Here is a 25,080-nt window from a genome sequence, read left to right on the forward strand (position 1 = left end):
ATGCCGTGCACAATCCTGATTTGATGGAGACAGACGTGAGAAGCACGGAGGAACATCTGGAGAAACGTCTGAAATGCCCGCTTCACTGCTGCTGCTACTGTGTGATCGAGAATCTCCGGAGGGGAAGGCCCCAAATCCTCGGCTTTGGCTATTGCCTGTTGCTGGGGTCGAAGCACTCGGCAGAGATGGTGCTCGGTGTCGGAGGGCTGGTCGGAGGCTCGAAGTTTTCGGACGGACTCAAGAGTCGGCTGTGGTCAGGTGCTTCCAGGATGCTGTATCGGCAAGTTTGCAGCACTGGAAGCTCATGGCAGGGAGAGTTTTTCTTCCTTCTACTATCTGCGTGAGACGATGGGACCTTCGAGAGACTTTGAGACTTTTTTTTTACCATGCCCATGGTCTGTTCTTTATCAAATTACAGTATTGCTTTGCACTGTTGTAACTAAATGTTATAATTATGTGGTTTTTGTCGGTTTTTCAGTCTTGGTTTGTCTTGTGTTTCTGTGATATCATTCTTGAGGAACATTGTATCATTTCTTAATGCATGCATTACTAAATGACAATAAAAGAGGACTGCGTGTCCTCATAATCTAATAATCTAATCTAATCTATCATTTGCATCAACAAACAACACCAAAGATATGCTGGTGCAGCCCAACAGTACTGCATGCTTCCAGCACCATATATATATAAAATAGAACCCACTCAACCCCATACACCTGCCTTCTCGCTATATCCCTTGATGCCCTGACCAATCAGGAAATGATCAGCTTCTGCATTAAATATACCCAGGGGCTTGGCCTCCACCGCAGTCTGTGGCAGAGCATTCCACAGATTCACTACTCTCTGGCTAAAAAAATTCCTCCTTATCTCTGTTCTAAAAGGTAGCCCCTCAATTTTGAGGCTGTGCCCTCTAGTTCTGGATACCACCACTGTAGGAAACACCCTTTCCACATCCAACCTATCTCGTCCTTTCAACAGTTGGTAGGTTTCAATGAGATCCCGTGCATGCCTGCAATTTACTGACCCTAACCCATATGTCTTTGGAATGTGGGAGGAAACTAGAACACCCGAAAGAAACCCATGCAGTTGCAGGGAGAACGTACAAACTCCTTACACAGGCAAAATAGGACTTGGGTTACTGGCGCGGTAAAGCGTTAAGCTAACTGCTACTCCACCGTGCCACCTGCTCGTACTGAATCTCCCTTTTTCACTCATTAACACAATGGCATGCAGATAATAACAAGGAAATCATCACATTATTGCACAGCAGTTCATTTGATGGACTTGCATTAAGAATCCAGATAAAATTAATTCAGATCCTCTCATGATGCCATGAAATTGTGATGTCATCAGGAGGCACAGTAGCGTAACACTATCACAGTGCCAGCTGTAAGATCGAGGTTCAATTCCCAGGCTGTCTGCAAACATCAAAGTAAAATAAAAATAAACATGACAATAAAAGACATAATGATATTAGTTAAAAGCAAGGTTAAGTAAATACATTTTGAGCTGGCATTTAAAACTGTCAACTGTGTATGCATTCCTTATAGTTTTAGGTATTAAGTTCCACGGTTTATGAGAGTGGTTCAGAAAAGCTGATCTGCCAATTATTTTTGAGGGAGGTTATTTAAATCTATGAGACCTGTAGAAGAAGACCGAAGACTCAAGCAGGATTGTAAAACAGAAGTGATTCTATGATGTACTCCAGTCCCAGACCATTGGGAGATTTAAAAACAAGTAAGATAACTTTAAAATCAATTCTAAAAGATACAGGAAGCCATTGCTGAGTAGCTAGGATGTGAGTGATTCCTCATTCTAGATTTAGCTAAAAGTCTAGCAGTGGTGTTCTGAATGAGTTGAGGTTTGTCGGTAGTTTGCTTTGGAAAGCCAGTAAAAAGTGCATTGCAGTAATCTAGTCTACTCGATATAAAGATGTGATTCAGTTTTTCAGCATCATTACATGACAGATACAGACATAACTTACCAATATTTCTTAAGTGTAGAAATGCTGCCCTGTTCATTTCTTTATGAGGGATTTAAAATTCAAGCCTGAATCATGGACAACACCGAAACATCTTACTTCCGATTTGGCAAAGTTCAGAAGTTTATCAAGGATTTGATCTCTTTTCGTATTGGGGCCAGCCAAGGGTATTCCTGTTCTATCTTCATTTAGCTTTAGGAAACTATTGTTTGTCCATTTATTTACTGCAGCCATGCCAGAAGCCAGAGAAGATTGGATGCCATGGTAACGTAGCACTTAGTGCGACGCTATTACAGCTTGGGGCATCGGAATTCGGAGTTGAATTCAAGTGTCCTCTTGTAAGGGGTCTGTATGTCTTCCTTGTGGAATGTGTGGGTCTTCTCCGGGTCCTCTGGTTTCCAAAGATGTAGTGGGTAGGTTAGATTATGAAGACACGTAGTCCTTGTTTATTGTCATTTAGTAATGTATGCATTAAGAAACGATACAATGTTTCCTCCTGTGTGGTATCACAAAACACAGGACAGACCAAGACTGAAAAAACTGACAAAACCACATAATTATAACATATAGTTACAACAGTGCAACAATACCATAACTTGATGAAGAAGTCCATGAGCACGGTAAAGTTCAAAGTCTCTCAAATGTCCCACATCTCACGTAGACGGGAGAAGGAAGAAAATCTCTCCCTGCCATGCCGACCACAGTCCGACTCTGAGTCATCCGAAAACTTCGAGCTCTGATCAGCTGTCTGACACCGAGTACTGAGCGCCATCTCTGTCCCAATGATTCAACCTCAACCTCGGTCGCCAACAGCAGGCAAAGCCGGGGATTTTGAGGCCTACCCTCCGAAAGATTCCCGACCACACAGTAACGACAGTGGTGGACGAGCGTTTCAGAAATTTCTCCAGTTGTTCCTCTGTGCTTTCACGTCCATTCTCCATCGAATCAGAATTGTCCACGGCCCCTATTTAACAGATACGATATCATTTTTCACCAGAGGGCTGCGCACGCGCAGGCATGTTGCTGTCTCTCCTCCCGCCAATTGGTCATTGTAAATTTTCCCATGTTTAGGTTAAGGTTAAATTGGGGTTGTTGGGGGTTGCCAGGTGTTGTGGCTTGAAGAGCCGGAAGGGCCTATTCCACGCTATACCTCTAAATAAATAAATAAGCATTTGGCTCAGTCGAGATAGACAATTGTGTGTCATCTGCTTAACTGTGGAAATCAAGTTGATACTCTCTAATGATGTCTATAAAGAGAAGAGTGGGGAACCAAGACAGCTTCCCTGAGCAACTCCAAAAGGTACATTGTATCTCTTAGAAAACTGCTCTCCAAGACAGACAAAAAGTTATCTTCAAGGTATATGAGCGAAAGGAATTAGGGGCAGTACCACAGAGGCCAACCCATTTCTCAAGGCAATCCAGGTAAATATTGTGGTCAATTTTTTTTTTTGCAGACAGTGTTCAGATCTAGAAGAATTAGAACTGAGATTCTGTTGGCATTAGTGCTGAGCTGACAGCTTTGGTAAGGGCCACCTCTGTGCTATGATTTGCTCTAAAACCTGACTGAAACTTTCTAGACGCAAACATGAGGAAATGCTGGAATTTCAAGCGACGCACCTGCACCAGCAACTTTTATGTGTGAAACTTTCTAGCATGTTGCTCTCATTCAGAAAATTGTTGAGGAAAGTGACTTTCTCAAAAATCTTGCCCAGGAAGGAAAGGTTTGGTATAGGCTTGTAGTTAACTAATTCCTTTCGTGGAAGATTTGGGTAGCATTCATGAAAAGAGAAGGTATCAAGGGACTTTTGGGATCATAGAGCAAGGAAAATGGCCATTTTGGCCCACCTTGCCGCGCTGATCATGATGTCTGTTTATATTTCACCATTTCCTTGCATTAGGCCCATATCCCTCTAAATCATTCCTATCTAAGTACCTGTCCAAACACCTTTTAAACGTTGTATTGTCCTCCAATCTCTTCCGTCACAATTTGTTCCAGATGACCACCATACTCTTGAAGAACTTGTTCTGCTCTGTGGGGTGTTGCACTGTAGTTTAATTCACTTGTTCAGCACTTTGGGTTATATGTTAATTGTATGACTCACAGGGACAGGGACAAAAAGGCCTGGACTGGCAACGTATGAATCAGATCGATACCAAAATGAATAAAGTGAATAATATACTTTTTTTTAAAGAAGCATTGCCATAAATACTTACGTACAGTGGAATAATACTTATCAAATTCTTTCCTCCCCTCCAGCGGGAAGGCTGCCAGATCTGGAAAATGCACATGGTTAAAGGTTCGGATGGACTTGGCATTCAGATCACAGGGGGGCGGGGATCCAAACGTTCTCCCTATGGCATCATCATTACATCTGTTGAAGAAGGAGGAGCAGCACAAAGGTAATCAAAAGCATTTGACAGTGTTATGCTGCCATAACATTGGGGTGGGGTGGCGATACATCTCTGTCAAAGGAGGTGTCAGGTGCTCCTTCCCTGCACGAGCCTGCAGGTCACCCTTGAGCAAGGCGTAGTACCTGCTTATCCCCCAGTCAGAGTCACGCGAAGCCATGGGAACTGGTGCTGGATGGTCGTATGAGCAGCTGGTGTGTATCACAACTCCTGGCTATGTGACCACTGATGCTAGGCAAATGATCTATGAAGAGTACTGATAATGGCTGGGTCACCCATCTTGTAAAGGCACTGCCCAGGGGAAGGCAATGGCAAACTACTCTGGAGGAAAATTTGCCAAGAACAATCATGGTCATACAGATGGAAGACCATGATTGTTCATGTCGTACAACATGGCACAGAATGGTAACGATGCTGCTGCCATTTTCTTGAGTTACTTTTTTGACTGCTTAGAAATATGTACGTGCAGTTCAAAAAAGAGCGGTCATACATCCTATCACAGCTTTGGTATTGTGATGTAATTTTGATGAGATTTTGTTTCACAGGTAATTAGAATATGTAATACTAATAGAGGGCCTTGAATTTATATAGTACCTTTCATCTCCTCAGGGCAGACTAAACAATTAAGTCAAAAGTACTTGAATAAATCAAGAACGACAAAAATGTTAGGATTATGGTAATAGAGAAAACATAGCTGGCAGTTTTTGCTAAAGATCTAATAGTTTGCAATAATCAAGGAAGTGGATGCTGTATTCATAATGCATATTGTTCATTCGTTGGAACAAAGGCATTACTGATGCTTCATTTGAAGCATTGATTATAGTATTCAACCAGTGCTATCAACATTGACTGAACTTATCAATAGTGGCCGATGTTATGGGTGGCTAGCAAAAATTGAATTCAACTTCAAAGGGAGGTGGCTTGAGCAGCTGTTAAATTATAGTGGGGATGTTTTTTGTGAATATATCCTGAATGAAGCATGGATGTCCCTTAAGATTGTGACATGGAACAGGCCATAAACTCCCAATTACGATTGAAGAGTCAACAAACTTAACTTGTTTATCCACACTATTGTATTGGTGTGCTGCAAGGATTTGTTCATGCACTGATCTGCACCTGCTGTTTTCCATTGATATGTCACCCATCATTTGCATCAGCTGAGAAGATAGAGTCAGTTTCTGCCTGTACGGTACATCAATGGAGCCCAGTTCTGCCTCATCACCAGTTGTGACTAAGTTGTCTAGGTACTCAGAATGAAGCTTTGTTTTGATCTCTACAACAAAATCTGTTTCTCTAAACAATGACAGGTCTTTCTGCCAAATATATGATACTGACAGCTTTAATATTATATTTAACCAAAAGGTGAGCTTTGGAAATTTGAGAGGAGGTTATTTCACTTAGGTCCACTGCCCGAGTAGAAAAAGGGAGCAGCAGGTCACAGCAGCGTAATAGAGCTTTGACCAGCAACCAATCTGGACGTCAGAGGTTTGAGAGGAGGTGAAACGATAGGATTGTTCTGCGGGTGGAGATTCTAAATTGGAGAAAGGTCAGTTTTGACAGTATCAGAAATGATAAGACAAGGGTGGATTGGGACAGGCTGTTTTCTGGCCAAGGAGCAATTGATAAGTGGGAAGCCTTCAAAAATAAAATATTGTGATTACAAAGCTTGGATGTACCTGTCAGAATAAAATGAAAAGAAGACAAGTGTAGGGAGCCCTGGTTATCAAGAGATATTGAGGCCCTAGTTAAGAGAAAAAGGAGGTATATAGCAGGCACGGGCAGGTAGAATCAAATGAGATGCTAATGGAATATACTAAATGCAAAAGAACTCTTAAGCAAGTCTAAAAGAAGGGACAAAGTTGTTCTAGCAGACAAGGTGAAGGTGAACCCTAGGGGATTCTACAGGTATGTTAAGAGCAAAAGGAGTGCTAGGGACAAAATTGGTCCTCTGGAAGATCTATATGTGGAGCCAAAACAGATGGGGGAGATCGTAAATGCATTCTTTGCATCTGTACTTACTCAGGAGATGGATACAGAGTCTGTAGAGATAAGGCAAAGCAACATCAACTTCATGGACTCTGTACAGATTCGGAGGAGGAAGTGTTTGCTATCCTGAGGTAAATCAGGGTAGATTAATCCCCAGGGCCTGTTAAGGTGTTCCCATGGGCCCTATGGGAGACAGGTGCAGAAATTTCCAGGGTCTGAGCAGAGATATTTGAAACATCCTTAGCGACAGGAGAGGTACCAGAGGATCGAAGGATAGCCAATGTTGTTCCACTGTTTAGTAAACAGAAACATGGAAATTATAGGCAGATGAGTCTGACATCAGTTAGGGGAAAGTCATTGGAAGGTATTCTAAGGGACCAGATATATGAGTATTTGGATAGACATGGACTGATTAAGGATAGTTATCATAGCTTTGTGCATGTTCATGTCTAATCAATCTTATTGTTTTTCGAGGAAGTTACCAGGAAGGTGGATGAAGGCAAGGCAGTGGATGTTGTCTACGTGGACTCTTGCAAGGCATTTGACAAGGTCCCACATGGGAGGCTGGTCAAAAAGGTTCAGTCACTTGGCATTCAGGATAAGGTAGTAAATTGGATTAGACATTGGATCGGTGCTGAGTCCTTTGTTGTTTGTCGTCTGTATCAATGATCTGGATGATAATGTGGTTAACTGGGTCAACAGATTTGCAGATGATATCAAGATTGGGGGTGTAGTGGACAGTGAGGAAGGCTATCATGTCTTGCAGAGTGATCTGCAGCAGCTTGAAAAGTGGGGTGAAAAATTGCAGATGGAATTTAATGCGGACAAGTGTGAGGTTTTGCACTTCAGTAGGACCAGCCAGGGTAGGTCTTTCACAGTAAATAGTAGTGCACTGAGGAATGTGGTAGAACAAAAGGATCTGGGAATACAGGGGCATAATTCATTGAAAGTGTATTACAGGTAGACAGGATTGTAAAGGAAGCTTTTGGCACATTGGCCTTCATAAATCAAATCTTGAGTACAGGAGTTGTTATGTTATGCTGAAGTTGTATAAGACAGTGACGACAGTGGTGAGGCCTAACCTGGAGTATTGTGTGCAGTTTTGGTCACCTACCTACAGGAAAGATGTAAATAAGGTTGAAAGAGTACAGAGAAAATTTACAAGGATGTTGCCGAGTCTGGAGAACCTGGGTTATAAGGAAAGATTGAATAGGTTAGGGCTGTACTCTTTAGAATGATAATACTGAGAGGAGATTTGATAGAGATATACAAAATGATGAGGGGTATAGATAGAGTAAATGTTTTTCCCACTGAGATCGGATGGGACTACAACCAGAGGTCATGGGTTAAGGGGGAAAGGTGAAAAGTTTAAAGGGAACATGAGGGGAAACTTCTTCACTGAGAGTGACTTCAGAGTGTGCAATGAGCTGCTAGCACAAGTTGTCCATGCGAGCTTAATTTCAACGTTTAAGAAAAGTTTGGGTAGTTACACAGATAGTGGGGATTATAGAAGGTTATGGACCAATGCAGTTCGTTGGGTGTAGGCAGTTTAAATGATTTCAACATGGACTAGATGGGCCAAAGGGCCTGTTTCTCTGCTGCACTTCTCTTTGCATCAATGACTGTATATCTGCTCCACCACCAGGTCTGACAATTTGAAACTCTACTACATTGTTTGATTCCAACCCTGCCTTATCTCACCTGTTGCTGAAACCTTCAACCATGGCTTTGAGACCTAATGAAACAAGCACACTCACAGCTGGCCTCCAAAATTCTATCACCATAAACTTAAGGACATTCAAAACTTTGCTTTTCACATTTTAATTTGGAATGAATGTACAAACACTTCTGTGTCCCAGTGTTTGCTGGTACAATTAAGCAATTGTTGCAGTTAAGACCTTCTGATACAATCCCTTCTTTCTCCTCCCTCTTCCATTATCTTTCTTACAGTATACCCTTTGCCCAGACTTTAATCCAAAGAAGTGCCTATTAATCCATAGCAGCCAAGAGTCAATGGCTTTTGCAGAAGCCTTGACATCAACAAAATGTCTTTCAGCACCTACTTACTGTAGTCTTTTGAAACTTGAACCTATTCCAGAGAGCACAAACACTTCTGGGCAGAAACAAAGTCTAAAGTGTTTGGTTCTTTAATGGAATAGGGTTAAGTTGCAACTGCCTATAGGGGTCGTGAAGTATCTCTGATAACTTTAGAATGCACTGATGGACGAGTCCTTCGTGCAGGTCAGAAAGTGCTTAGCTGTATTTATTTGGGAGATTACACTTACTAGGGTTTTGAGCTCCAAGCTACTAATGTCCAATTAGCAATTGCTCTGTAATGGTGTCATGCCCTACCTACTTTGCATACTTCCTGCAGATATGTAGTATGCACTTGACAAGGCCTTCACCAAATGGCATTGGCAAAACTGCGTGTGCAAGCTGCCCACACACTTTTGACCAGTAGCCAAAAGAGCAGGCACACCCTAGTTAAATGTTAACCCTTTTCTCTTTTAGTTATGTTATTTGAAAGCTGAGTGTTGTCCCACAAGATTTTAAATAGCGCCAAGTCCATCTAAAAAATTGCACCTCAGCCAGTTCCCTCAGGAGACCATTGTGCATATGACAACAAAACTGAAAGTTAGATAAGACTGAAACTTTTGTCACAATCTTTCCCCATGAGGTTTGCAGAGAACAGTTATTTGATCATATTTTGTTTTCCTCGGCTGCTGGCACTGAGATTAGTCATTGACCTGCAGTAAGTAAATGTAATCCGTGAGAGCCAAACTACTCGCTAAATCAAACAGGAAATCAATTAACAAGCTTCCATTGACCTTTGTGAAATTCTTGAACCATTCTTGGCTTTTAAACAAACAGCAACATGAAAATTATGATTGACAAAGCAAGTTTAACTTATAGGGTTTTTTTAGGCTCAAATTTCCCGTTACTTGGTTAAACCTGCACTGATCCAGGGAAAAAAAAAAATCCACAAAACAGTGATCAAAAGTTTTCAGATTATTGTGGATAAAGATAGGACGGGATAATTAAGGAAAGTGCTAAATTGTGCTTTGGGAAAGTGGCTGTTACTGGATAAGTCCACGTCTGACATGTGGGAGTCGTTTAAAGGCCATTGGTCTGAATTCAGGAACAGCTTGTTCCTGTGAGGAAGAAGGGCAAGGAGGACAAGGTTTGGGAACTTTGGTCCAACAAATTGCAAATGTAGTCAAAAAGGAAACATGTGTTAGGCCCAGAAAAGTTTCAGAAGCTGAAATCAGACTTGCCCTTTTTGAAGTAAATAGAGGAAGTAGGGGAGAAATTAAACAGGGAATCAAGAGGACTAAAAAGGGATACAAAATGTCTTTGTCAAATAGAATTAAAGAGAATCCCAAGGCATCTTGTACATACAGTAAAATCAGAAAGGTAACTAGGGAGAAGGAAGTACTACTCAAGGAGAAAGGAGGGAATTTATGCAGTCAGAGGAAGCAGGCAAGGTACTTTGCATTGGTATTCACCAAGGAGAAGAATATGGAGGTTGGTGAGATCATGGAGTGGTTCTGCTAATATTCTGGGGCACACTGATATCAAAGAGGAGGTTTTGGGGCTCCCGAAGAACATTTAATGTGCATACTAATGGGATCTATCCCAGGTTTGGAGAGTAGTAAGAGAGAACATTTTTGGGGCTTTGACAGAGATCCTTGAATCCCCTGGAGTCACAGAAGGCTGGAAAATAACCCATGTTATCGTCCTGTTAAGAAGGGTAGTAGAGACAAACTAGGAAGTTATAGCAAGTGAGCCCTACATCAGTGTAGGGCAATTATTGGAGAAGGTTCTTAGAGATAAGATCTACTCATGTCTGGAAAAGTATGCATTTATTAGGAATTGTCAGCATTGCTTTATGTGGAGCAGATCGTGCCTTACAAATGTGATTGAGTTCTCTGAGGAGATGATGATGATTGATGAGAGCAGTGTGATGAATGGACTTGCGTAAAAATTTTAGCAAGGTCCACCATAATGGGCTGATCCAGAAGATTAAGACACATGGTATCTATAGAGACTTGATAGAATTGATTAAAATGGGCATGGCCGTAGAAGATAGATAGTGGTGAGGGGTGTTACTATGATTGGAGGTTTATGACCTGTGGTGTTCCACAATGCAGTTACATCATTATGCCTCAGCAAATGAAGGAACTTGAATAAAATTATATTTAAGAACATAGAACATAGAATAATACAGCACAGTACATGCCCTTCGACTCATGATGTTATGCTGACATTTTAACCTACTCAAAGATCAATCTAACCATTCCCTCCCCCATAGTACTCCATTTTTCTATCATCCATGTGCCTATCGAAGAATCTCTTGAATACCCCTAATGTATCTGCCTCTGTCTTATCCATGGCAGGTATTCTACTCATCCACCTCTCTCTCTGTAGAAAAAAACTACTTCTGACATCCCCCCCATACTTTCCTCCGATCACTTTCTTCCCCCAGAGCATGATTGAATTCTAGAACCGGGAGGCAGGGTTAGGGTTAGAGCATTTCGACGAGCAATTGACAGATATTTAATTGACAGCATGGACATAGTGAGCTGGAAGACCTGTTTCTCTACCAAATGGATCATTGACTTGGTAACTAGGTAACTCTAATATTAACACAGCTTTTCACTCCATGGACGCTGCCCTTTCAGCTGGGCATTTCTAGCATTGTTCTTTAGGCTTCAGGTCTCAGCAACTGCTCCAACCCGCATTTCACAGCTATAACTTGTCCCTTTGTCCAGTTTCTCCAATCTCTTTAATCTTTCTCATTTCACAATTGTCCTATTTTGTCTGTTTCCTGTCACTCCCTTCCCAGATTGAATGCTTCCTAGATTTTAATTTTCTGTACCTGACATCATCATAAATCTTCTTAGTATTTTGTTTTAACCCATTTCAATTGCTGCATTGGAGGAGCCTGTTTTGATTTCTTTCCCTTCTGCTTTTGTGAATGTGGAAGGAGAAAGGAGAGAGAACGATCAGGGTAGAAGGGATCTTTGATTTTGATGGCTGCATTCCCAAGGCAGCAGGAAATGTAAACAGAGTCAATGGAGGGGGTGGACTGGTTTTTGTTATGACTGAAATATGTCCACAACTCTCTGCAATTTCTTGTGGTCTTGGGCAGAACAGTTGCCAGACCGAGACATGGCACATCCTGATAGGATGTATTCTGTAGTGCAACTGTAAAAATTGGTGAGGGTCAATGGAGACATGCCAAATTTCCTCAGCCTCCTTACAAAATAGAGGTGCTAGTGAACTTTCAAGTTCAAAACATTTACATGGTTGGATCAGGACAAGCTATTAGAGATGTTTATACCTAGGGACTTGCAAATGTCAGCCAGCTCTACCTCAGGGTCATGTACTCCAGCAGGTTTCTGAACATAATGGTCAGCTCTTTTGTTTCACTGATGCTTAAAAGCTTTACCCTTTCTTATTTCTCCTACCAGGGATGGAAGGCTGAAATCTGGTGATGAGCTGCTGATGATTAACGGACAGTCCCTGGTTGGACTCTCACACCAAGAGGCAGTAGCTCTACTTCGGTCGGCAGCAGGACTGGTACAGCTCATTGTTGCCAGCAGGGTAAGTGTTTCACCCGGGATAGATTTTTTCCCGGTTTTCTCCTCCTTTCTTACTGTTTAAAGTACTCTGGTAGAATTTTTAGGATTGAAGTGTTCCCTGGGTTGGGTTAGGTCAACATCCAGCAAGATAAAAACAGAAAATACTGGAAATACAGGTCAGGAGGAAGAGAAACATTTAAAGAACCTTCAGAAGGTGCAGTAGGATTGTAGATCTGCATTTTGTGTCCATCCGTTTTAATAATTCTACCAAGAGGATCACAACCTTGTCATAGGGTTTGGAGGCTTGCATGCTTCAATGACTGCTGTTGACTGGGGTTGGGGTTAATGCTTTAGCTCTTGGCAGGATCACCCATGCCAAACAGGTCAAAGAGTAGAGGCCAGACCAAGAGTGGTCCACCAGTCCTCCAGTTTCAGCGGTTTGCTCAGAGCTAACAACCCTAACTGGTAATACAAAGCTGTTATAGAAGCAGTAATGAAGAAACCTTCTACATCTGAGTGCGACGGTGTTCCTGAGTCTCCACCCAGAACTTGAATGACTGACAGTAGTGATAACTGAGCTACTGACATGGTGAAGGAAGCCCTGAACACTGTCAGAGATGGAGGACCTTCATTGCTTCACTAACTGCCAGCAGCGTACTGGGACGTAGATAGATTTAAATGATTAGAAAATTGATCAGTTTCTATTCCTGGTCAGGGATCTTGGAAAGGTTTCTTCCATGTTATGCCTAAATATAGCGATTCCTTACAGAAGAGTCAATATAATGAAGCCCCTAATTCCTTCTAAATTCTACTCCCCTGAGCACTACGATAGCTCCCTTTACAGAAGTGTGAAAATAAAAACACTTTAAATTGAACGAGGAGTCAAGCTAATCTCTTGCTGTAACTTATTAAGAGATAATGAGAGATAATTGTGAATCTATGGAATCCATGGCCATAGGCAGCTGTGGAGGCCGAGTCTTTCTGTATGCTTAAGGCCGAGGTTAATAGATTCTTGATTGGTCAGGGCATGATAGGATACGGGGAGAAGGCAGGAAATTGGGGCTAAGAGGAAAATTGGATCAGCCATGACCAAATGGCGGGGCAGACTCGATGGGTCAAATGGCCTAATTCTGCTCCTATACCTTATGGTCTTATAAGGGGTAGACCCTAAGCAATTAAGTAATTAAATATTTTCAGCCAGTTTTGCATTCATTGTCTTAAATGGTGACCACCTTCTTCTTGATGTCAGCCTCAGCTCGTATTTTAACCCTTGTCTTATAATTATAGTAAGGAATATGATCTTTTTAAAGCTTTATATCCAGATATTAGGAAATACTAGGATGGGAAAATAGAGTAGCAAAGGTAAATTGCTTTTGTTGTTGAAAGTTAGAGCATAGATCACAGAGTCATACAGCACAGTACAAGCATTTTGACTCATGCTCTTGTGCCAATCCTTTAACCTGCTGCAAAGTCACCCTATCCCTTCCCTCACACATAGCCCCTCTAGTTACCTTTCACCCATGTGTAGATCAAAATCGTAGATTATAGAAGAAAGAGATTGAAACGGTATTGAGGTGTTACGTATTTGTGATATTGAATGTAAAAGGACCGAGGAGGAAATGTGAGGTAAAACCTGATTTCCAAATAGTGAGGGAAGAGGAGGTGGAAAGCATTGATTTCAAAGTCATAGGGAAGCACTAAAATGATTAGAATTTAGAAAAAAACAAAGGAAGAATGGTCAGAACTGCTGTCAATAAAGTTACAGTAGTGGAAAAGAATTAATTAAAATATTATTAGATTGGCAGTGACAGCCACAAATAGAAGTCAACAGATTTATACACCATCGCTGTGGACTACCACGATCACGGGGTTTACAGTCAGCTGTCCAGGGCCCCACTTCAAATACAGTCGACCCTCCTTCTCCATGGGGTTTGGTTCCGAGAACCCCACCCCCTCGCAGATACCAAAAAATGCAGAGTCTCAACTCCCTTATTTAACCTGTCTCAGTGCAGGTGGACTTTAGGACCCAGGGGAGTTCAGGACCCGCCACCTGCGACTGCTGCTGAATCCGTAGTGTTTCTGTTCTGTTGATGGAAAACGATCACGATTGAAAATAAAGTGGAAATAATAAAGCGATTGGAAAAAGGTGAATGCCATCGGTCATTGGAAAAGTGTTAGGCTACAGTCAGTCAACGATCGGGACAATTTTTAAAAAGTGATAAAGTGAGAATAATGCAGCATGTAAACACCTTGCCCCGATGAAAGCTAGAATTATTACTAAGCAACGCAGTGGTTTAATTATTGAAATACATACTGGTGACAAGTGAGGTGGAAAACCTAGTCAGGTGGAAGAAGGCAGCATACATGACGTTTAGGAAGCAAGGATCAGATGGGTCTATTGACGAATATAGGGTAGCAAGAAAGGAGCTTAAGAAGGGGCTGAGGAGAGCAAGAAGGGGGCATGAGAAGGCCTTGGCGAGTAGGGTAAAGGAAAATCCCAAGGCATTCTTCAATTATGTGAAGAACAAAAGGATGACAGGAGTGAAGGTAGGACCGATTAGAGATAAAGGTGGGAAGATGTGCCTGGAGGCTGTGGAAGTGAGCAAGGTCCTGAATGAATAATTCTCTTAGGTATTCACCAATAAGAGGGAACTTGATGACGGTGAGGATAATATGAGTGAGGTTGACGTTCTGGAGCATGTTGATATTAAGGAGAGGAGGTGTTGGAGTTGTTAAAATACATTAGGACGGGTAAGTCCCCGGGGCCTGACGGAATATTCCCCAGGCTGCTCCACGAGGTGAGGGAAGAGATTGCTGAGATTCTGGCTAGGATCTTTATGTCCTCGTTGTCCACGGGAATGGTACTGGAGGATTGGAGGGAGGCAAATATTGTCCCCTTGTTCAAAAAAGGTAGTAGGGATAGTCCGGGTAATTATAGACTAGTGAGCCTTACACCTGTGGTGGGAAAGCTGTCGGAAAAGATTCTTAGAGATAGGATCTATGGGCATTTAGAGAATCATGGTCTGATCAGGGACAGTCAGCATGGCTTTGTGAAGGGCAGATCGTGTCTAACAAGCCTGATAGAGTTCTTTGAGGAGGTGACCAGGCATATAGATGAGGGTAGCGCAGTGGATGTGATCTATGTGGATTTTAGTAAGGCATTTAACAAGGTTCCACACAGTAGGCTTATTCAGAAAGTCAGAAGGCATGGGATCCAGGGAAGTTTGGCCAGGTGGATTCAGAACTGGCTTGCCTGCAGGAAGCAGAGGGCCGTAGTGGAGGGAGTACATTCGGATTGGAGGGATGTGACTAGTGGTGTCCCACAAGGATCGGTTCTGGGACCTCTACTTTTTGTGATTTTTATTAACGACCTGGATATGGGGGTAGAAGGGTAGGTTGGCAAGTTTGCAGATGACACAGAGGTTGGTGGTGTTGTAGATAGTGTAGAGAATTGTTGAAGATTGCAGAGAGACATTGATAGGTTGCAGAAGTGGGCTGAGAAGTGGCAGATGGAGTTCAACCCGGAGAAGTGTGAAGTGGTACACTTTGGAAGGACAAACTCCAAGGCAGAGTAAATGGCAGGATACTTGGTAGTGTGGAGGAGCAGAGGAATCTCGGGGTACATGTCCACAGATCCCTGAAAGCTGCCTCACAGGTAGATAGGGTAGTTAAGAAAGCTTATGGTGTGTTAGCTTTCATAAGTCGAGGGATAGAGTTTAAGAGTCGTGAGGTAATGATGCAGCTCTATAAAACTCTGGTTAGGCCACACTTGGAGTATTGGGTCCAGTTCTGGTCGCCTCACTATTGGAAGGATGTGGAAGCATTGGAAAGGGTACAGAGGAGATTTACCAGGATACTGCCTGGTTTAGAGAGTATGCATTATGATCAGAGATTAAGGGAGCTAGGGCTTTACTCTTTAGAGAGAAGGAGGATGAAAGGAGACATGATAGAGGTATACAAGATATTAAGAGGAATAGATAGAGTGGATAGCCAGCACCTCTTCCCCAGGGCACCACTGCTGAATACAAGGGGACATGGCTTTAAGGTAAGGGCTGGGAAGTTCAAGCGGGATATTAGAGGAAGGTTTTTTACTCAGAGAGTGGTTGGTGCATAGAATACACTGCCTGAGTCAATGGTGGAGGCAGATGCACTAGTGAAATTTAAGAGACTACTGGACAGGTATATGGAGGAATTTAAGGTGGGGGGTTATATGGGAGGCAGGGTTTAAGTGTCAGCACAACAATGTGGGCCGAAGGGCCTGCACTGTGCTGTACTATTCAATGTTCTATGTTCTATATGTTCCTTAAATGTTTTATATGCATAGAAAGGTAAAATATATACTATATACTAAGACAAAAGTTTGACTAACTGACGCTAAATAATACCGGATGTACCTGTTCTGACTTACATACAAATCCGACCTAAAGACTGCCTGTAGTTTAAATCATCTCTAGATTACATATAGTGCCTATTACAATGTACATGCTATGTTAATAGTTGTTATACTGTATTGTTTTGGGAATAATAACAGGAAAAAAAAGTCTGTACATTCTCAAACAACGAGTGCTGGAGAGAGAACTTCCAGGTTTTCCTGATCTGCGGTTGGTTGAGTCCGCATATGCGGAACCTGCGGATAAGGAGGGCTGACTGTAGTGAGGATTTTTAGATGTGAAAATCAAGGCCCCTTCATCCACCTACCACTATGATTTTCTAGAAAGAACGGGTTGTAGTTACTTTATCATTCCCCTCTTGATCCAGATCATGAATTCAGCAGGGGTAACTTCAAAAATTTTGATGGGGCCAGGAGAACTGTAATTTCCATCTACAGTATACTTCTTTTTGGCAAGTAGCCTTCACTGTTGCCTTGTGTTAAATTTCATTCATATATTAGACTGAAGGCACACAGTCAACCTCGTTGGATCTGTGTACTGCAGAAGCAGAAATGTAAAAGCCCAAGTGTCAGGGATCAGAAAGTCTTTGTAATTCCTCAAATCCCACTGGAGTTGCTGACATTTCCTTGTTTGAAGTGTAGCATTTATTATGCATGACTTGTCACTAGATTGGTGCTGGGGTAATAGTTGGAGAACACCTTACACAGGATTGAAACTTCATTTGAACAGATGCTGAAGAATGTATAGAGGAGCTATTGGCTTCATTTATTACTCTCAAGGCTGAAAATGATGCTTTGGAGATTATTTATTCAGGGAAGTAAAGAAGAACTGCTCAGAATATAGGATTCTAGCAGATCCTCTATTGTACAGTGTGCAAGTCTCAGCAGAATCAAAATCCATTCTTTCAAAATTTTCCATTTCCCTTTCTTCTTCCTCTTTTACAGGATGAATCTGAGATCCATTTCCAGAAGTATCCCTCTACAAGTTTACCTGATCTAGTCACGAATTTTGCGATGGCTGATAATTCTCCCTCCCCTATGGAAAATAAAGAAAATGTAAAACCAGAAAGCAGTGATGCCACATCTGACTGCCATGTAAACCATGGTCAAGAAACTGTGAGTGTTGACATAACAAAGTATATGGTGTTCTACTTAATACATTTGTCTGAAGTGCCATAAGAAAGTGGAAGGAGAATCTGTTCATGAATTCATGTGAAATACAGCTGTTTGATATTTTAATAAAGTTGTTGTACAGTTTAAACTAGGTTTGTTAAAATGAAAACTTATTCAAGTTTGTCTGGATCTGAGGAGCACTTTACAATGCAAATACACAACAATGGCCTTTTAAATTAGATTTGCTGATTTGTGCTTAATATAGAATCATTCATAATCTGTAACTGATCTCACATAGGGAGATATAATCCAGAAAAATTTCTAAGTGGCATTGTTCTTCCTGACTATAATTTCATTAATCTCTTACTATAATTTCATTAATCTCTTACTTCGTTCTGCGTGCCTACAGAATCTATTTTTCAGTCCATTGCTGGTAGATTCATTCTATCTTCCTTCTATTTATTAATTTCTTTGTCATTTGGCGCAAGTACTAAAATACTCTCAACCTTCAAGGTTATTATTCTATTCGTCAGCTTAATAAGTATATTATTCATTGATAAACCTTTTTTAAAAAACTGCAGAGCCTGGAAACTATCGTGCTGCAAAAGTGCTGCAATACTAGATAGGTCAGGTGGCACCTGTGGAGAGAGAAGCAGAGTTACTGTTATCAAGGCAAAGACCTTTCATCAAAACTTGGCCAGTAGTTTTCTAATAAATTTGATTGTTAGAACGGCATAACTTTTTTTCAACCTGAACACTAAGTGGAGAAGTTCTTCTTGTCCTCCATAATTTTAGTCTTATGATGATAGATCGCTGACTCATTTTCAACTCATCGACCCATCATCGACTCATTTTCTGCAATTCACTCTTACCTGCTAGCAATTTCTCTTTTTTTGTTAGTGTATGAATTTCCACCCTCATGCCTCTATTTCACTAACATCCTGACAAAAATAATGGATGAAACTTGTGTTATTTATTGGCGGACAGTGGGGGAGCTTCATGGCCTCGGTGGTAGCGGGAACAAGGCCTCAAGCCATGGTGTCGCCTGTTTACAGCCACCCTGGGGAGAGGCGTCAGAGTTGGTGTGGTTCATCAGATGTGGTGTGATGCAATATCCAAGTTGGAGTCGGTACTTCTCCCACAGTATTCGCATGGCAGAAGACAAGCTGCTTCAACTGTGTTCAGCTGATAACTGCTGCAATGTTCAGGGCTCAGGGTCTTGGACTACTTTTTGTGTGAATGTATTTTATTGATTTATATATGTTTGCTATCTTATATGTACTATATGTGAATTGTGCTGTGTACTGTGATTTGCACCTTGGCCCCAGAGTAATCCTGTTTTGTTTGGCTGTATTCATGGGTTTTCATATCTGGTTGAATGACAATTAAATTTGAATTCTACACGACCATGCCTCTATTTGCTCTATTGTAAGCTCCTTTGGCTTGTTCTGAAAAAAAAGAGATAATTTGGAGAGATGTGGCATTTGAAACTTACTATGATTAATATTCTTGCAAAATCTTAGATGATTGTAAGTTTGTGATGTGCCTGTACCAGTGTACTATCTTTCACTTCATAAATGCTACCATTTCACTTTGCAATGAAAATTACATTGCCTGTGAATTGGGGCACAACTTTGAACAAATGTGCAAGTGAATTAATATTGGAATCATAAGCCAACAACAGTTTTCCTTCCTGATCAGGACTCTGGGGTGTTTTTCACTCACCTATCACTGAACAAAATAAAGAATTACAATTACAGAGAAAGTGTAATTCTTTGTTGTTCGAGAAACGGCCCAAACTGTGGTATCATCTGTAGACCTTTGGTTGATACTCACCAACAAACTTACGCTAATTCTACAATAATATCATCTCACCTGCATATAATGAGATGCCTTTTGCAAACTGGTTGAATGCCCAAGTTGGTACGGTCTTTCATTGATTCTGTTATGGCTATTATTCTATGATTTTATTGAGTATGCCCATAAAAATGTACATGTACTTTGATAATAATTTTTTTTACTTTGAACTTTAAACCAGGGAAAATTTACTGTGACATTTTAACATTAATAGATGTGCCTTTGGGATGTGGGAGAAAACTGGCACAGCTAGGGAGAAACCAATGTGGCTACAGAGAAAATGTGCAAACTCAACACAAAGGATATGAGATCAGCATTGAAATTATGTCTCTGGTGCTGTGAAGCAACTGCTCTGCTGTGGATTGGCAGAATTTTTAAAGGACAAGGCATTGAATGCTCAGGTTGCTGGGGTAGGTGGTAAGGACCTGGGAAAAAATGTATCTGCTCTGTTTAGGAGGTGAAGGGGTGAGGAAACAGGTGAGATCCAACCAGGGGTTCTGTCCAACTGTGTAGAGAGAAAGCCAAGGTTAACAACGAAAATCATTTCAGAGGCACCTTTGTGCAGTAACTCATCATTGTAGCAAACGTGATAGATACGGAGGAAATAGTACAGTGGGATGGAATCCCTAAAGGATGTAGGGTGGGAGAAAGTGTTCTCACAGTAGCTGTGGAAATCCGTCATCGTGGGGTGAATGCTAGTGGCTAGCCTGATAGAAATATGCAAGGTCCAGAAAGGGAAGAGTCAGAGTTGGACCACATGAAGGTGAGGACAGAATTGGAATTGGCTGTAAAATGAAAAGACTTTCGAGTTCTATATGAATGAAGAAGGTAGTGGCTATGCATTTTTTTATGTACGGACAAAGTGTTGATCAGGAGCAGAATTAGGCCATTCAATCGATCGAGTCTGCTCTGCCATATCACCATGGCTGATTTATTATCCCTCTCAACCTCATTCTTCTGCTTCTCCCTGTAACCTTTGATGCCCTGACTAAACAAGGACATATTGACCTCCGCTTTAAATATACCCAATGACTTAGCCTCCACTGCTGTCTGTGGCACTGAATTTCACGGATTCACTTGGGGGTAGTGGCCCAATGTATGACTGAAACAAAGACTGTTGCATAAATCTCACAAAATTGAATGGGTTACAGAGACAAAGGACCTTAACCTGACTTTAACTGTCTCTAATCTTTTTCACCCTATCAGAGAAATTCCCTTTGCTCCACCCATTCCCCCCTCCCACATTCTCTATTGCCTTTGCTAACTTGTTACCCTCTTTCTCTGTTCTGATGAGGGCACCCAAATCTGAAATGTAAACAGTTTTCTCTTTCTACAGACGCTGCCTGACCTGCTGAATTTTTTCAGCATTTTCTGTTTTTATTTAATAATTATTGCCTTTCTGGAGAATGTTTCTTTAATGCATGTATATATGCAGACTGACCAAGTCTTACAAGTTGCCTGTATTTCTTAAGTCACTGAGTAATAGAAAAGTACAGCACAGAAACAGATCCTTGGGCCCATCTAATCCATGCCAAATATTTAAACTCCTACTCTCACCGACTTGCACCAGGACCATAGCCTTCCATACCCCTATCATCCATGGACCTTCTCTTAAATGGCGAAGTCAAGCTCACGTGCACCACTTGTGCTGGCAGCTCACTCCACTCTTCTTGAAGAAGTTTCCCCTCATGTTCCCCTTATACTTTTCACCTTCCACCCTTAACCCATGATCTCTAGTTGTTGCCCCACCTATGTTTTCTTATTGTTTTGATGTCTCATTGCTATAGTTACCAAGGTGCTAATCAGACCATTGATTATGCATTGAGGAGCACGGACATCCTTCAGACAAACTCAATGTAATTGACTTCCTTCTAGTGCAGACTAGAATGTGTAATTAGAAAAAAATTATAAAACAAAATTTACTGATATATTAGCTTTAATTGCAAACATAATAGTGCAGTGCATTTGTCTGCTACCTGAAATGATTAATAGTTGCGCTTTGTTTTACTTGTATAACTACCTCTATCAGGTGCCAAACACTGCGGGATAAGGAATGTTCTTGTCATGTGAAGAAAATTACATTGTGTAGTATTTCATGTCTATGAAAGTCTGGCCACGTTCTTCATCACTTTAGTTGCCACTGGGTCAGTCTAGCTCTGTTGGCTTTCTGGCACTGTTTCTGAAGCAGATGATATGGGGTTATGCAATTATAAATTCACAGAATACAAACCAGCATGAACTACAAAAAGCAGATTGTACATGACAAATCTACTGAATTGAATTGAAGGAGGAATTGAATTGACTATTACTTACATCCTTCATATAAATGAGGAATAAAGATCTTTATGTTACGTCTCCATCTAAATGTGCAATGAGCAATTTATAGTAATTTATAATAAATAGTATCTACAACAGGATAGTCAATATAACACAGAAGTACAATTGTGTGTGGTCTTGGCTTTAATGCTGCGGTACCGTTGTGGAAGCAATTGAGTAAGTGGCTAATACAATTTAATAAATGGTAGAATAATCTTTATTCATAGGAAATCCCTGGGATTCAGGAAGAAATTGTGAACAGAGATACTTAATTGGAAGCATAATGGGGGCAGAAGATAGATATCTAACAGCTGTGATCTATAAGTATTTATGAGGTAGCAGAAGGCCCATCATGCCTGTTATATGTGTGATGTTGGGCCTGTGCTGTTAATATTATATTTAGTACATTGAAATACTTTTGATGTACTATTTTAAATGCAAAATATTTATTACATACAGATATCATTACATATGAAGAGAATGTCATTGTGTTCCTACAATTTTTTATCATCTTTGTAATTTCAATGTTTGTAGTGCTAAATAAAACAACCATCTCATTTCTTACATCATAATAAACATTACATATTGTTAAATAGAAGCTTTAAGATCCTTCACCAAAGATGGCAATCATAGGTCATATTCAACTGGATGTAATTGTCTATTTAATAATTTTACTTTATTTTTAACATGACACTTTGTCACAATGCATAAAACCATTGCACTTTATTTTTAAGTTGTCAGGCAAATGAATAAAATCTATATAAATACTTGAGGATAAACGGGATGCAGTAAAGGTGACAATTGTGTCTTAAAAGGAGAAAATAACTCACAGTCAGTAAAATTTGGCTGCTTGATTAAGCTTTTTATACATTCTACAATATATACACAATGCATTACAGAAATGTTGTTCTACAATATATTTGTTACCTCACATTTTCAGTAAATCTGGATGAATTGTATGATTCACATTATCCCAGGCAGCATCTCTAGGAAGAGGTACAGTTGACGTTTCAGGCCGAGACCCTTCGACAGGACTAACTGAAGGAAGAGTTAGTAAGAGATCTCTTACTAACTCTTCCATCAGTTAGTCCTGACGAAGGGTCTCGGCCTGAAACGTCGACTGTACCTCTTCCTAGAGATGCTGCCTGGCCTGCTGCGTTCACCAGCAACTTTGATGTGTGTTGCTTGAATTTCCAGCATCTGCAGAATTCCTGTTATCCACATTATCCAATGGGTCATTATCTAATGTGCCAATTTCCTGTAAACAAACCAGCGAAATTTGAGGGCAACCAGTACAAGCCCAATATGATCCAAGTTAACCAGGAAAGGACTCACAGAGTATTTCAAGGAGAAGCTTTTGTAAGCATTTTTTTTTTGCAGTTTGATTTTCAGTTAAACAATAAACACTCCATCAATAAATCATTATAAAGCATGAAGATCATTGATCTTGGAAGAGTCCAGCTGCAGCTCTTTTACAGCTGACATACCAACAGCAAACATCTTCAGTCTTAAAAAATAGGTCTTTCGTCATTTAAAGTAACACTCATAAAATGCTGGAGGAGCTCATCAGGTCAGGCAGCATCTATGGAGAGGAATAAAGAGGCGATGTCCTGGGCCAAGACACTTCATCAGCCTGAAGGGAAGGGGAAGAAGCTAGAACACGAAGGTGAGGGGAGGACAAAGAGTACAAACTGGAAGGTGATAGGCAAAGCCAGGTGAGGGAGGAGATAGGTGGGTGTAGGGGGGAGGGTAATTGAAGTGAAAAACTGAGAGGTGGTAGGTGGAAAAAGCAAGGGCAGTAAAAGAAGGAATGTGACAGGAAAGGAGGGTGGACCATGGGCGAAAGGGTAAGAGGAGGGGCACCAGAGGGAGCTGATGCGCAGGTGTGGAAAGGAGAAGTGGTAAGAGGCGAACCAGAATGGGGAATAGAAAAGGAAAGAAGGAGAAGGGGGAAAGAAATCAATGAGCATGCTGTCAGGTTGGAGACAACCTAAATGGAATATGAGCTGCTGGTCCTCCAACCTGAGAGTTGACTCGAGGTGGCAGTAGAGGGCACCATGGACCGACATTCCATTCAGAGTGCAGTAATGTGAATTTATGTATTGCCTTCACATCGATGCCATAAAGTAGAATAATCCATCAGGAAAGAAGCCTTCTATCATTCCAACCACAAACTGATAGGTGTAAAATAAGCTTTACTTTACACTATTTTAATAGGAGTCCATTTTTGGAAACAACTTCCTCTTGGGTCCTTCACTCCCGGAAGGGGGGGGGGGAGGTCATAGGCCATTGATGAGCTCCCCCAGTTGATGGTATGGTTGGAGTTCATCAGTGTTCTGTAATCCACTGGACAGGAGATTAGCCTATACAGCTTTACCAGTGCTTTGTCCGTTTCCACTTTTCACAACTGTGATGTAGGGTTGGACTTTGAGTGGCTCTTTAAAAACTTAACAGTGTAATTTTTGTCATTTTGTTTTACTTTATTCGAGATCAGGAGTTCCCAGCCTAGCGTATATGAACCCCTTGCTTAGTGGTATTGGTTCGTGGCATAAAAGAGGTTGGGAACCCCTGATCTAGATGATGCTAAGGAGGGACCAGATTTTGTTTGGGATTGTTAGAAATTACTTTATTATTTGGCTTGATTGCAGGTTTCAGAAACTGCAAAAGGAGAAGAACGTGAAGCATCTCTACCATGCTGCCGAAGTCCAATACCAGGAGGTAGTATAATGAAATTCAGAAGTCGATCACAAGGTAGGTACTATAATTACTTGTCAATCTCCTGTTGACTGTCTGATTTTAGTTTATATATTTCTCATAATTTTTTTTAAAAAAAACAGAATTTCTGGGGAAAGGAAGGTGACTGTGGATAAAATGTAAAGGTAACTGGATTGAAAGGTTCCAGCATTGACAAAGCAGTGGCAGATTGGCAGGAGATAAGGAGAGAGAATAAAGGGAGCCTTTTCTAACTGACTAATGGTGACTAGTGGAATTCCACAGGGGCGTGTGCTGGGAGTGATCCTTTTTACATTGTTTGTCAATGATTTGGATGAAGGAATTGGTGGCTTTGTTACAAAGTTTGCAGACGATATGAAGATAGATGGGGGTCAAGCAACACACATCAAAGTTGCTGGTGAACGCAGCAGGCCAGGCAGCATCTCTAGGAAGAGGTACAGTCGACGTTTCAGGCTGAGACCCTTCGTCAGGACTAGGGTAGGAGGTAGAAACAGGAAGTGCGAGGTGTGGGAACTATAAGGTTGGTAGCAGTGGATGGGAGATCTCCTGAGCGGATAAAGTCGGTGATGGTGTGGGAGACAATGGGACATCAACCGTCTCGACTTCACCGCACCTTGTTCCCATTCCAACCTCACTCCTTCGGAACGCTCTGCTCTCCACTCCTTCCGCACTAATCCTAACCTTATTATTAAACCCGCCGATAAAGGGGG

General features: G+C 41.3%; 1 protein-coding gene across 5 annotated transcripts in view; it reads left to right on the forward strand.

Moving 5' to 3' along the window:
• Positions 1-25,080, forward strand: part of pdzd2 (PDZ domain containing 2) — a 485,375-nt gene that overhangs the window by 342,589 nt on the left and 117,706 nt on the right. For all 5 annotated transcript variants that reach the window (XM_072252377.1, XM_072252380.1, XM_072252378.1 and 2 more), the window contains 4 exons: positions 4,239-4,381; positions 11,851-11,983; positions 17,297-17,467; positions 24,286-24,388. In XM_072252377.1, coding sequence (XP_072108478.1) covers positions 4,239-4,381; positions 11,851-11,983; positions 17,297-17,467; positions 24,286-24,388 — 550 coding nt within the window. The remainder of the gene's footprint in view (positions 1-4,238; positions 4,382-11,850; positions 11,984-17,296; positions 17,468-24,285; positions 24,389-25,080) is intronic.

This window comes from Mobula birostris, chromosome 3 (genome assembly GCF_030028105.1).
Source record: "Mobula birostris isolate sMobBir1 chromosome 3, sMobBir1.hap1, whole genome shotgun sequence".
NCBI lineage: Eukaryota > Metazoa > Chordata > Chondrichthyes > Myliobatiformes > Myliobatidae > Mobula > Mobula birostris.